Below are 14,920 nucleotides of genomic sequence, written 5' to 3'. Positions count from 1 at the left end.
CAGAAGGGGTACACTCCTTAAAAAAGGTTGAAAACCCCTGGTCTAAGGAGATCAGAAATTTTGGGCACAAATGAGTTTTGAGGTACATAGTTACATATATGCATATGCTACTGCCCCAATAACATGAGCAAGTGTAGCTGTATAGTTGGAAGCACATTTGGGGGTATTAGGCCTTGTGCTAGCTGTTTTTAGTTTTATTTTTTTTAAATATATGCTCAAAAGTACAAATAAATACATTTTAAAACAAACTGCTTAAAGTCAGTTCCCCCTAAACTTATCTGAAAAGATCTGAGTTTAGGGTTCTCAATTTCTTCTATTGTAGGTGAGGAAAATCACTAGCACATAATGAGCTGTAGCACTAGCTATAATACTTCATGTCAGTAATATTATTTGCCAATGCAGAATCTAAGGCAGGATTTCAAGTTAGCAGGAAGCAGTTAGTTTCCAGACCACAAAACTTAAATCTGGATTCAAATCTGAGAAATTTTGAAGTCTGAGTAGTCTAAGGTCTGATATTTTGGCTCAGATTAGTCATGCCAAGACAGACCAGAGCACATTTGGATCCAAATCAAAGAATTAAATCCGGTCTAGGCCAAGCAGTAATAAAAATGCACTTAGCCTCCTTCAGGGATTTTCTAAGGCTTCATAATAATTTACTGGCTGAGCTTCTGTCATCACTACAAAAGGTTAAAAGAATAAATTCTCATTTACTTACAGATTACTTTTTCTTGCCAGCAATAAACAGATGTGTCATGTCATTGGCAAAGCAGCATGGCTCTAAAGCTAAGCATCATTGACACTGCCAATAAGTGTGCTCTAGCTACTCAGTTGGACCACAGTCACAGATAGAGCAATCGGGTTCAAGATGCCATTAAAGAACTGTCCCAGAATGATGCATATCAGATCAGCTGTTTTCTTTCCAAGGTTTTTCTTAAAACAGGTTTCCCAACTCACTTTGATCCAGCTAGTAAAGAGAAGCTGTACTCTGCTCAGAACATAAGAGCTAAGTTTCTGACCTGGGTTTCATGGGGTGATGTAACAGCCATTCATAGTTTTGTTGGGCAGTGAATTCCACAGCTAAAAACCTGACCAACCTCTTTGAAGTCACTGGAAGGGTTATTTAAAGAGTGAATGAAGAGAATTTGTTATTCTCCTCAGAGCACGTGACCATTTTTGTTGTTTCCCACTCTTCTAAAGTGCCATTAAAATAATGAAAGAAGATGTTGGGACCTAGGGAAGCACTGATATTCTGAAGTCAATGGGTTAAATCCTCTCAGTTGATGTCAACTTGTATATTTATGTATAGCTTCTCTCTTGTCACTATTTGTCCCCCAGTTTATGTGGAGCCTGTTGTGACAGAAGAATGAACATGGACAACAGCTGTTGTCCTTATCAAGGTGATAAAAGCTGAAAAAAATGTTTCTCCTATGTGGTTTAATTCATTAGTCACAAAAGGTAATTACTTTGGTCTAGGGCAGGTCATTATTGATTTCATTAGCTACTGTGACAGTTGTGGGATTGAACTTCAGCAGCAGGTTCTTGTCAAGCCAGACACAGCATGTTTCTAATCTCTCACAGTTCACCATGCCCTTAACAAATGTAGGACACATGACATTCACCAGAATGCTCACAATTATCAATTTCTGTTTCACCTACAGTATTACTCTTTCATGGCCACATGTGAAAAACATTGTGATGGTCTCTGGAAGACTTGTGGTACCAACAGACTGGTTTCTCTGAACACTGAATTTAAGCATCATTGTAATCAATGGGAGTTTTTGCTCTGGCGAACTAATACTTTGTAATGTGCACTGCAATGTGCTCCACATAGTCCTCAATACCCAGCTAGGAGAGCTGTGTGAAAAATGTTTTTCATAACATTTTTCTTCCCCCAAAAAAAGGCTTCCACTTTATATCTACACTTTATTTTGACCGCTTTTACCCAAACTCACCTGAACTATGAAATCTAGGAACTTCCCTGTACCATTCTCTTTCCAAGTAACCCTATTCTATCCCAACTTGTCTCAGTTATAAATGTAAAGACAATTTAGTTCTCTTTCTCCCTGTGGGATGTTGTATTCACATTGTTTCATAAGTCACCACGAGTCTACAGGGAATTCCCTTACCATCCACAAGGGATTATCAAAGAGGGTCAACCACACACAGGAGTGAAAGGATTTATTCTGCTTATCTTACTTTAGCATGGTCCACCATCTTTCATATCTGAGGTCAGCTTAGGCATTTCCGGTAACTGACGCCAAGGACTGGATTATACTTTATCCTTGACACAGTGTGTGTTGCTGCACTCAGGTGGTTAACGCCTGCTTCTAATACAGGCCGTTCATCTGGCTAAGCTGCTGCTTTTTTTAACTACATGGCCAATGGTCTGTCCTCGTGGGCCATACCCTTCACAGATTGCTTTGTGTTTACCTAAGTGCATCTGACCATTTGGACTGGGTCCTGCAATCGGTCTTATGATTTCAATCAGCATTTTCATTTCAATGGGATCATGATTGCTTTGCTAACACAAGGGCTCAGAACAAAGGTGACCTGAGTACAGGTGCTCCACAGGGCTGAAGTGTGTGAATGAAAGGAGCCCTGATGGCATGAGCCACTTTTTCCCCATCTTCTACTCTTGATCTCCTCTACATCGTTTATACCATGGCAGCCTACCAGGCTATTCCCGAGCCTTGGAGCTGATTTACTTCTCAACAACAGTACAGGTAACTAACTGATTGAGCCCTGCCTACCCTATTCCACAGATATCAGTTACCATTCCCTGGGCCTTTGCACTGAGGAGGATTTCAGGAGCATGAATGCTGCAGCTTGTCATGTGCAGACTACATTTTCATCCTGTAGCTCCCCCCAGGTACACTATATTTTTCCCTTAAAACTGTGTTGTTGGCCAGATTAATACTTCACACAAAGAGACATTGTGAGGGCTTTAAAAGCGTTGCATTTCAGCTACACATCAGGCCAGGACAGACTCACAATAAGGTGCACAATACAAACTCGAACCCCTTTGCATTATGCTCTTCATGGCTCACAATGCTAGGAGCCACCCCAGGCTTTTTTAAAAATTGCTGCTAAAAGCAAGGCGGAAATAAAGGGCAAGACAACACTAGAATATTAACAGTTCCCTGCTGAGCAAGGAAAGCAGAATCAATTCATCCTGCTCTGTATGGAAAATGTTAGCCCCATGAGTGTAGGCGGCCTTATGCAACATACCCCACACCAAGTTAATTTTGTGAAAGCAAATTTTGTTTTTCATCAGCTCTCCCATTAACAGAGGTCTAGCTTTCAAAACCGAACTGCTCTCACTATTGCATTCTGTTATCTGGTGTTTGTATTCTAGGTAAGAACAGATAGGTAAGTAGGGAGACTATGGGTAATCTGCCACTTACAGATATGTAAGCAGCAGTCAGCCTGTGTGTGTTCACTTTTTAGGTGGCAGCACCCCTGATTGTTAGTAATAGTTGAATCCCAATAGGTTTGGAGCCAGGGAGTGGTTTGCATGCTTACAAAAGGACTGTATAAACCCAGAGCAGTTCTTCAGCCAGACTTATACCCCATGTGCTCACGTTATATCTGGGCCACCACAGTGTAGCTGGGAACCCATATGTCTTACTGCATGCAAGACCTGGCAAATCCTTGTGCCAATTGTGATGAGTCATGGATCCTGTAGATATCTATAGCAAACCAGCACACCCTGTTCAGCCTCTTCTGCCAGGAAACCTATGGACAGATTTGACAGACTTGCCCTGTAAAGAAAATTATAAGAGAAACGGGCAGCTAACTACTGATCAGAAGGCCAAACCAAAGCTAGCAGCATGCCTAGTGTTTCTTTGCAGTCAGGCAACATGGGCAGGCAGGGGAAACACCATGTATCTGGGTCCAAGAAGGCAGTTTTCCTTAAGCGTGCCCTGGGATAGCTGTTCTTCTGGCATGGTTTAGTACCTGCTGAGGTGTTGGGGCTTAAAGCCCACTTTATGAAAACGAGAGGCTCCTCCCTAGCTTGCTCTTGGGCTGGGGGCAGATGAAACTTGGGGGCATCTAAACCCCAAACCTCTGGGCTTGAGCCTGCACGTAGGATGCCTGCCAAAAGCCATTGGAAATATCTGAAGCTGTGGCGGGGGTGGAGGACGTTTGCTGGTTGTAGGCCACTTATGGTTCTAGACTGATTCACGGATTTGGACTTGATTTGGCTTGGAATATGAAACATTTCTTTAAAAAAAACAACAAAAACATGAACAGGTAATAATGCTGAGGGGGAAATGCTATCCTGCCTTAAGATCAAACCAAACCTAATTTAGTAATAAATAAACTGGAATTTTGGAACCCACCTACTTTCAATCAAATATTCAGGACATCACATAATTCTCTAAAGCAGAGAAAAAAAGTTTGTTTGCTATTTTTCATGGGCAGACTCCTCTGTGTCCTCCCTACATGAAAGGAAGTCTTTTTAACACAGACTTCTAATAAGAAGAAAGGTAAAGCAACAAAAATAAATTGATGGAATATCAGAACGCTTTCACAGGGGGACTCCTCAGAAATGCAACATGTTTCTACCTTTCAAATCTGTTTTTTCCTATGGCCTATCTCGAGCAATTCTGTGGCTGCACAGAGCTATGTATGCAACTTCTACTTCCTTCCGTGTTCCCAGGTTTATGGTGCAGTAGAAAAACTATGGATGGGTGAGCGGGTCATTAACCCCATGAGCCCATTTAAAGGGGACACATGAATGGTAGCTATGACTACCAGCCCAGCAACTGACACTACCCCTGATATCCAGAGATAGCTCATTATGCCTCTGATGCAGAAAGAAATGTCCCAGACCCAGAAAACTGCATCCCTAAACTGCCACGATCAGATAGAACTTGATGGGGTATCATTAATTTTAGCTCCATTTTAGTAAACCATAGGATGGTTCTGTACCCTTCCCTGCACCTACTTCTATGCGCTGCTGTTGGCAACACAGCATGAAATGTTTTAATGAAGCAGAATGGAGAAGACAATTAGTGAGATTGAATTAATGAGACTAAAGTACAATGTTCCAGTTTTTGATTGCTTACCTGTAATTTCTTCAAAGACGGCATGAAATCCATCAAAATTCTTGGATCCATCTGACTGGAAAAGAACATGAAGAGAATTCCCACTGCTCCGGATAGGAGGAGGCCTGTCATTGCCACAGAATCGCTTAATTATCTGGCTATCTATATTGTCCCCATCACGGATTTCCACATAATCATACTGACACATGTAGTCAAACTCCAGGCTCAGCATAGCAAACCTAGAGCAAAAAAGACATGAGAATCAGAATGGAAACTCTTTCACCTGGCAACATTGCACCTGTCATTTAGTTGCATCTCTAATTGTCCCTGGCTGCTTGTCTTAGTTGTTCCTCCATTCATCTTGAGTTTCATACCATGGTCCTAGGAAGCTAGGCCTGAACATCTTTTAAAAAGTTCTCAGGTACCTTTAGAAGACAACTGAACAGTGCCTTGCAGCTCCCTGGGGACAGTCAGGTGGTGCTATAGTTAATTTTGCCTAAGAAATTCTGTTTTATTCAAAGACATCAAGGTCATCACAGGATAGTACTAATATTTCTGTCCCAGAGGGTCAAATGATGTAGGTAATTTCTCTGACCATTTCAGAAAATCTCTCTGTATTTCACTCTGCAGCATCCTAAGCATTGTAAATAATGGTAATCGCATCATGCTTTGAGGACATTAGCTCTCTGAAACCTCTAACTGGCTTTATCTAAAAGGAAAACAAGGCATAGGAAGGAGCCAGACCCAAACTTAACTTGGACATTACTTGTGCTGCTCCTAGTGTTGCATTCAGCAGTTGAAAACTGCAGTATGGGTCAATTAGAAACCAGATGGAGACATAAGGAAGGAATACAAAGAATACAGAATTCATTTCAGATCAGAAGACAAAACAGAAGCTGATTGTCAGCAGCCACTACTTACAGCTTTCATGTCTTGGTAGTGAGCAGGGACAGAACTTAACGTAAAAGGAAGTATCGGAAGGCTTTTACCACAAACCCCCAACTTTCCATCTATCCTAAGCAAAGCTCCCTCTAGTTAATAACAATATTATATGCTGCTATTGTTGCTAGCAGGGTACGGTGCCAGAATATTCAAACAGAATGTGAATGAACAGCAGACAGAGCTAATAAGTGCCTTTAGAGAATGAGCAAATTTCCCGGGGTGCTGTGCTCTGCTTAGTTGTACAGAGTGAAGGATTAAGAGATCTGCATCTGGGAGCTTGCCATGCCACTACCTGCACTGAAGAACACTTTTTAAAAATGAATCTTTAATCTTCCCAGTCTCCCTGAAAACTCTTGACTTTGTAGACCATGTTTATTTAGGTGATATAAAAGATCAGACTGCATCTTTCAATGCAGCCTCTTCAAAGGTGGGCTTGCAGCTCTGGAAATTCCACATTTTCTAACTGAAAAGGGCAAAATTCGCGATCAGTCTGGATTCACAGCAAGAGCATACAGCAGACAGGAGAGTAAAACAAGAGATTTTCCTCAATTGTCCTCTTCTGAGCACCACCTCAAGATCACTTTGAAGCATGCTGGAGATGCAGCTTTAAGGGGTGCTGCTTCACTGCTGAATTTCTAGGTTTGGCATATGAGAATGGGAGCAGGTGGGCATAGCATGCTTGGGAGTGTCCCTCCCTGCTAGTACCAAGGATGCAAGAGTTCATGCCCAGGTTCAGAGCATGAAGAAGCCCACATTACAAGACATGATTGATTCCTATCTAAACCCACCATTCTTCCCCCCCCCCCCACCACCACCACCAGAATAGCAAATGTACTTACTTGCCCCTCTTTGTTCAGAATGTATTACTGTGTCTGAGTAATAGGGGACAAACCTTAGCTGAAGTAAATTCAGGAAATTCAATGGAAGGACCAGTTGAATGGAACCAGACCAATTTATTCCCACAGAGGTGATGGCCTCTGTTTTTATATGAGGCTACTAAAATGCAGAGTAGATAAAATGACATCTGCTTTTAATAAATATAAGATCTGCAGTTTATGTAAAGCTGAGTTGAATTAATGAGTAAATTGGTGAGACCAAACACCTGTTCTTTGAGGTTTCCCAGAAATTCTATAACTTCCCTGCAAGATATGAGGTACAAACCTTACATCTTCAGAACAAGCTCTGTTTGGTTGACCAAGTCCCAGGGATCTCTGGGACTTACACCAAGCTAATCCATCATGCTGCTCACACTTCTGAAGCTCTGTTAAACTACTATGACCCTGATCCTACAATGCAAACTCATTTTTGTTAGCTACTACTCATCTGCTTAACATTAAGCATGCACATAATTTTTCACAAGTTCTGAGCCTTAGAGCCCTATTTTCAGGCAGAGAGGGGGAGGCACATTCATGTAACTGAGGACAGAATTAGGCTCATAATAATACATATTTGTTTAGCATTATCTGTGTAGACAACCTAGATCTGTAGCAACTTACATTACTGAAAATGCAGCAGTGTAAATAAAAGTAAGGGCTATCGGGAAAGTTCTGCATTGAAGACATAATAGGCTAAATCAGTTGTACTGGTCTTAGCTTATCACTCCTTAACAATCATTTCTGGAAAGATGAGATGATTTACATTTTTTTAAATATTGGAGGAAAGTGAACATGAAACTCAAGGGACAGAAGGATTCATGGAAAAGGTATGTGGCTAGCGGTTAAGAGTCCTGGCAAAAGATTTTCAAAAGTTCTCACTAAGGGATAGACTCTGCTCTCAATACAATTAACAGAACGCTTCTGAAATCTTGGTAGCTGCTGCTGGCCAAGAAACAGTTACAAGCAAGTTACTTAACTTCACTTTCCTCATCTGTATAATTAGGGCTATTTCATTAGCTCCTGTGAGAGCTAAATTCATTAATGTTGCTAAGTGCTGGAACTCCTTAGCTAGAAAGAGAGTGCAGAGTCTGTTTATTATTTGATTTTGTTAACAGTGCACTGAGAATATGTATATCAACTTCTCTGGGGAGGGCTAGTGGCCAAAGAAAAGAATGATTTAAAGATCTCTCTCTGCTGGAGCATTAAAGAAAATAATTGTGAGTTGTGTGTTACCTACACAGTTATATTACATCCTCTGATGTGACATGGACTATGGAGGCATGATTCAAATTAAAGAAAAATGAGGCTGGAAAACAAATGATTGCAGCAATCCAGATACTATTTATCAAAGCAGGCCCGCTCAGCCAAATCCCCCAGGACAGTGTGGTACATCTTGAGTCAAGGAAAGATTTATTTGTGTTCTTGAGAGTTTTGCTTTTCCTGCCCTGTGAGATTAGGGTAGTATATAAAATGTGAACGGTCCCCTTTCTGCTTCACGCAGGCACAGGCACCAGCTCTCACAAGCCATCAGTAAGGCAGTCACACAAGATTCACTGGGGATATACAGAGAACACACTAGAATAGAGGTCTATTGTAAGGAATTGTGCTGATTCAGCAATCCACTGGCAAATAGTTCAAGCTATGAGCTGAGAGATCCTACTTGTTTGTATAGAAGTGAAATGAGTCCAAAGATCTGTGTATGGATAGGGGGAGGTTTTGGTGTAGTTTGTGAGTCTTCTAAATTCTGAAGTAGGAGTCTAAGTTCATTAAACTCCCCTTATAGACATTTTTATCCTAGCTGCCACATCATAGCAAGCAGTGGTTTAGTACTGAATTTACTCAGCCTTATGGGGAATGGCAAAATAGAAATATGACCAAACTGACTGGAAGGAAGCTCTCATGAAGGTAAAATCCAAGTCCACTCAAATCACATGTTCTACACCTGTGACAATAATAGATGTAATAGTGAATTGCACAGAGGAATTCCTATGTTCAGCACAAGGTTCTGCCCCTGGAGAGAGGCATTGGCCAGTGGTCTTGGTGGTACAGTCCCCAGCAGAGTTGACTCATTTATTTTGTTTATCATGCAGTACAATGAAGTTACGTTAGAAACAGGTGCTTCATTTCTTCAGCAGAGAAATTAAAGATTGCATAGTACATTAAGCAAGTGTAACAGCCTGCTCTAGTATTTCTTCTTGAAAACTTCTGTGCCAACTTGCTATTATCCTTTTACCCCAGAGATAGCTGTTGTGTGAATCATAGAATCACAGGGCTGGAAAGGACCTCATGTGTCATCTGGTTCTACTTCCTGCACAAATGCAGGAATGCTACTCCTAAATCATCCATGATCACTGCTTATCCAAACTTTTCTCCAAAGCCTCCAATTGAGATGCCACAACTTCCCTGAGCAGTCTATTCCCCTGCCTCTGTTCTAGCAGTAAGTTATTCCTAATATCTAATCTAAATCTACTTTGCTGCAATTTGAAGCCGTTGTTCCATGGCCTGCAGCATGGGAGAAAAGTTTTTCTCTGTAGCATGGGGGAAAAGTTCTTCTTTCTCTTTTATGGCAGGCTTTCAGGTATTTGAAGATTGCTGCCATGCCCCCCTTAATCACCTTTTCTGCAAGCAAAACATGGCTAGTTCTCTCAATCTTTCTTTGCGCAGCTTGCCTTCCAATACCTTTGTCATTCTTGGCACTGTCACAGGGCACTAAGGTGCCTGCTCCTAGAAAAGTAGAAACTACCTAGGGAGAGCCTAAAGAGACCGACAGAAGCTCAGGCGCAGGCTGAGGGCAACAAGCTAGTGAGCAAATTAGTCCGCACCAGCACCTGGTCAGCTGACCAGAAGAGGCAGGGCCCTGGGCGCATATAAACCCCAGGCTGGAACGAGGGAAGGCAGTTCTCTGCCAGCAGCCAAAGGGGAAGGAGCTCACCTAGAGGAAGTGAAGGGAAGAGGCCTGACTGTAAGTCTGCTCCTGGTAATGTTAAAGGGCAGAGCACACCTTGTGCAGCTTGAGTTATGGTGTAGCCTACGGGCTTGCATTTTTTACTTTTGTTTATAACACCGGTGGTTTGGGCTGAGGCTACTGGGGAAGGAGGAGGCCTCATTAAGGGGGCCCACTACAGTGTGGGGACCCCAGCACCAGAGAGGGTGCAGTGTTTGGGGGTGAACAGACCCTTGCACCGGAGGGGCGCAGAGAGAGACGGGGCTGTGGAGAGCCCTGTGATGACCCAAGGGCTGAGTGAAACCAAGGCCTTGGAGGGATGCTGTGTCAATACCATCTGCGAGGCTTGGGGCATGGTAAAGGGGTGGTTTGGAGCCACACATATAGCCCATAAGGCTGGGGGTGTCCCAAGACATCCATTTTGAAACGAGACCCACAAGGGGTCTGGGAACCCATGGGGTTCCGTGGGGTGTATCAGGGCCGTGTCCAGCTAGACTTGAAGGGAGCCTCCCTATTTATTATAATTGCATCAAGACATGGCAGACGAGAACGAGGGTGCCCATTGGGCCAAACTGGCATGGTCAAGGGGCTCTAGAGGTTCCATAGCCATCCCTGGGGACCCTGTCCTGTGACGGTCACTAACTTCTGGACTCTCTCTATTTTCCACACATCCTTCTTAAGATGTGGGGTCCAGAACTGCAGACAATAATCTAGATGAGACCTAATTAGTGCTAAGCAGAATGGCACTATCAGCTCCAATGTCTTGCACCTAATACTCCTGTTGAGGAAATGTAAAATCACATTTGCATGGGTTGGGGTTTTGTTTTGTTTTTTCCTCCCAACTCCATCACATTGCTGACTCATGTTGAGCCTGTGATTCACCAAAACCCCCAGATCTGTCTCAGCAGTGCTGCTATGAAGCCTGTAATATGAAGCCTTCCAGTCTGTATTTGTGCTTTTCATTATTCTTCCCTTGTATAACACCTTATCTTCCCATAGTGTAGTATTGAAAGTAAGACCCATTCCCAATCCCATCAGTGCAACTGAAAGGGCCAAACACAGTTTGCAAAGCAGTTTGTCATCACTAGAAATTAATAAACTTTGTACATACGTAAGTGAAAAGTGATATCATAAATGAAAAGTGATATTGCATTTGTACAGAACACACTACAATTCACACCAACAAAACACTTGTAAAAGCAATGTATCACATCCCCAAGAAAAGTAACATGAAGTGGCCTCCCCACACCATTCTGAACACCAAACGCCTCAGGCCATGTTATATGCAGCACTAACTCATGCCACCCCCAAAGAACCCTGCAGAATCCTTCAGTTGCTCTAAGTTGGTAGGTTCCCACACACTGACTAAGTAAGGGCTGTAATTATGGCTGCTTGTAACTACACTATGAACTTGTGTAAATGAGCGTGATGAAAGGACTGGTGTCAACTACATGGGAACTCTTCAATATTCCTTTCTCCTTGAGTGATTTTTTTTCTCTTCTCATTAAATAGCACAGCTTATTTTGCAATGTATAGAAGAAATAAGTTTGTGTATCCACACAGTTCCTTTGTCTGGTTTGCACAGCTGGTGAAATACTGATGATGTGAAGGGTTTGGCTCCCATTCTTATTATATTAGTTGGTAGGTGTGAGCTCTTTGCCACACACATGCAAAAAGAAAATTACACCAAATAAATGCTTTTTGGCATTGAGAAAAAAAAATCCTGCTCAAGGGCTGCAGAGATTGATTCATCAAGGAAAATTAAAAGGGAAAATACATGCAGTGTGACTGAGCAATGGCTAGAGGGGGAAATGATAACAGATTACAAAACAGAAGAACTGTGTAGACATAGCAGATGAAGAGATATGAACAGACTGAAATTATTTGAGGTTGTTACTTGAAATAATTATATGAAATTAAAAGAAGGAAAATCGAGGTTGGGCATCAGGAAAAACTCCCATAATAGTGCAAACCATTTGACTCTAAAACAGTCTACAAAATATGACCTATTTTTCAACTGTGATTCTGTGAGAAAATAAGCCTTGCAATGAAATAAAAGCCTTTCAGAACCTTAATGATTAAGTAACTGGATATTTTTTCACAAAAATCCAGCCTAAACCTAGGTTTTTTCATGGCAAAGACATGACATCAAACCACTCCTTGGATTTGTCTTAAGAGAATTTGTTCTATAGATGCCTGATGCATTCTTGACATATTATTGGGTCATAATGAGATATAAAGTATATAAATTGCCCCAAGCATCTTAAGAAGCTTCCCTTGTTGTCAGCCAGAATTCCAAGAAGAAACTGAACATGGACAGTTATACAGCATCCCCAGATACTCTGCTGGGCCAAAGAACAGGTGTTCAGCTGCCAAATATCAATGGTCAACACTTTTATTGCCGCAAGTTCACCATCTTGATTATTATTCACAGAATGAAGACTAAAATTAATCTCCACCTACCTTAACTCAACAACAAACCCGGGCTTAACATGTATAGTCCATTCACAGCGTGCATTTAATGGGTAGCTCTCCAACATAATTTGACCCTTGGAAGTCCGAAGAATCTGCCCACACTCTGAAGATGAAAAGAAGTTAAAGGAAGTCCATTAGAGACCTTCATGATAGACCAGGAACAAACTGGGCCCGCACTGTTCAACATCATCATCAGTGACTTGGACGAGGGGGTGAAAAGCACCTTGTTCAAATTCATGGATGACACTAAGATGTGGGGAGAGGTGGACATGATAGAAGGGAGGGACAGGCTACAACTAGATCTGGACAGGTTACAAGGGTGGGCGGATGAGAATAGGATGGGATTCAATACTGACAAGTGCAAGGTGATGCACCTAGGGAGGAAGAACCAGCAACATACCTACAGGCTGGAGAACTCCCTTCTCGTGGGCACAGAGGCAGAAAAGGATTCTGGAGTCATTATTGATTCCAAGATGAACATCAGCCGCCAATGTGAGGACATGGTCAGTAGGGCTAACCACACCTTGTCATGTATCCATAGATGCATCACAAGCAGGTCCAAGAGGGTGATCCTCCCCCTCTATGTGACAGTGGTCAAGCCACAGTTGGAGTACCGGGCACCACACTCCAGGAGTGATGTGGACAGCATTGAGAGGATCCAAAGGAGGGCCACTCGCATGGTCAGGGGGCAGCAGGGCAGGCTCTATGAAGCAGGGCTACGGGATCTGACCCTGTTCAGCCTCCACAAGCGAAGGCTGAGAGGGGATCTGGTAGCCATCTCTAAACTTACCGGGGGGACCAGCGGGGAACAGGAGAGTCCCTGTTCCCCCAAGCACTACCAGGAGCAAGTAAGAATAACAGCCACAAGTTGATAGAGAGTAGATTCAGGCTAGACATCAGGAGGCACTACTTCACAGTCAGGGTGGCCAGGATCTGGAACCAGCTTCCAAGGGAAGTGGTGCTTGCTCCTACCCTGGGGGTCTTCAAAAGGAGGCTAGATTATCACTTAGCCAGGGTCATTTGACCTCAGCACTCTTTCCTGCCCATGGCGGGGGGTCGGACTTGATGATCTGCTCAGGTCCCTTCCAACCCTACCAACTATGAAACTATGAGACCCAGGAAGAAAATCACTTTTAATGTACCATCTAATATTGTAGTATATAGCAAAGAACCAAACCAGTATCATCACAAGACTGTATTCCTGTGTCCAGAACAAGAATGTCATGAACGAGTCTTAGTCTTTCACTTTTTCTAGACTTTGCAACTGGGGCATTTACATCATTCTATATTACCCAATTTACCTGCCCAACTGACGCTCAAAAAAGTTTTAATGGGCTCCATAAGGGCTCCATCTCTTCTTGGCCTCAGAGGTGGGATCTTGCTGCAACAAGTACCTTGCAATAAGTACCTTGGGGACAGTAGGAAGATGACAGGATTCCAGTCAGGATGGCACTTAAAAGCCCTTCACCAAAAATAAAAAAGTCACACTGGGTAGACTAAACTACTCTAGAGTAAACTGTCCTGGGCATGCATCTATACATGCAGGGACATGGGAGCATCAAACTGTTCCCACTCCTTACAGCCCTGCACCAGGCCCCTGCAGCAGTCAGGAAGGCCTCTAGACACCCCCTGGGTGCTAGCCCAGCGGCTGGCAGGGAACACAGGGCAATGAGACTGTCTCCTAGTGGGGGCTGGAACATTTCTCCAGTACAGCACATGTAGACACCCAACTGGGAGCAAATGTGCTCCTGTGCAGCAGGGGGCAAGAGATTACCCCTTGCCACTAGGAGCTACATGCTAGTGCAGACTCCATCACCAGAGTCTGGGCAGGGACAATATCCCCTGCCCCAGCAGCAGGGAGATCCCAGTGCCAGCTCCCCAATTGCAATCAGGAAGCAGAGGCTGGGGGCTCCCTGCTGCTGGGGTAGAGGGCTATTTTCCCCACCCAGGCTCTAGTGGTGGAGCCTGGCCCAGCAGCAGACAGATCCTAGGGGCAAGGAGCAATCTCTCGCCACCTGCTGCCCAGCTGACCAGGAGCACATTTGCTCCCAGCTGGCTGTGTACATGTGCTATACTGCACAGTAAGTAATCAAGAGTAAATTTGCAACTTGTATTTACAGGTAGCAAATTTACTCATGCTTAAAGCAAATTATTGCACAGTAAGCATCTGCATGTATAGAAAGCGATGCTTACTGCTCAATAGTTAGCTTTAATCTCAAGTAAATCATCTCGCATAGACACGCCCACTGAGATTCATGAAGGCAGTATCTGAGGTGACCTTCTGAGTGACCAGAAGCTCCATTAAAATCTTTTCAATATTATCTAAAAATGCATTTCTCTTCCCTTATGCATATTCGGGGGGGTTGCAAAGCATCAGGTGGTGATTCGATTCGGAGGAGATTTGGCTCGACTCAGTGGCCGTATCTCTGAATCCAGATCAAATCAGGGGACCAGTTTGAAGGTCTGAATTGATTCAAAGCTCTCTGAATCTTTAGAAAAGATCTGGAGAGCTTTGATGATTCAGGAAGTCCCCCGTGGCTGCAGCAGGGAGCTGGTAAGTACTAGGGGTGGGAGTGGGGGAGGGGAATATGGGGGAACCCATGCCAGCCCCCCCAAATCCCCTCCCGCTCCCC

The 14,920-nt window shown here is 43.3% G+C and overlaps 1 protein-coding gene and 1 long non-coding RNA gene across 5 annotated transcripts in view; one reads left to right on the top strand and one right to left on the bottom strand.

The window, feature by feature from the left end:
* The window catches only part of LOC109298957, a 22,942-nt gene extending 15,803 nt beyond the window's left edge, over window positions 1-7,139 (top strand). Inside the window, exons 2-3 of the long non-coding RNA XR_002097731.1 lie at window positions 904-910; window positions 7,062-7,139. This is a non-coding gene — a long non-coding RNA (uncharacterized LOC109298957). The remainder of the gene's footprint in view (window positions 1-903; window positions 911-7,061) is intronic.
* PAMR1 (peptidase domain containing associated with muscle regeneration 1) overlaps window positions 1-14,920 on the bottom strand; it is a 108,906-nt gene that overhangs the window by 53,149 nt on the left and 40,837 nt on the right. For all 4 annotated transcript variants that reach the window (XM_019519389.1, XM_019519390.1, XM_019519392.1 and 1 more), the window contains exons 4-5: window positions 12,276-12,390; window positions 5,073-5,290 (exon numbers count right to left, since the gene is read on the bottom strand). In XM_019519389.1, coding sequence (XP_019374934.1) covers window positions 5,073-5,290; window positions 12,276-12,390 — 333 coding nt within the window. The remainder of the gene's footprint in view (window positions 1-5,072; window positions 5,291-12,275; window positions 12,391-14,920) is intronic.

This window comes from Gavialis gangeticus, unplaced genomic scaffold (assembly GCF_001723915.1).
Source record: "Gavialis gangeticus isolate Ggan-Ray unplaced genomic scaffold, GavGan_comp1, whole genome shotgun sequence".
Taxonomy (NCBI): Eukaryota; Metazoa; Chordata; order Crocodylia; family Gavialidae; genus Gavialis; species Gavialis gangeticus.
The sequence above is the reverse complement of the archived record's forward strand: the minus strand, read 5'-3'. Positions and strand labels throughout refer to the sequence as shown.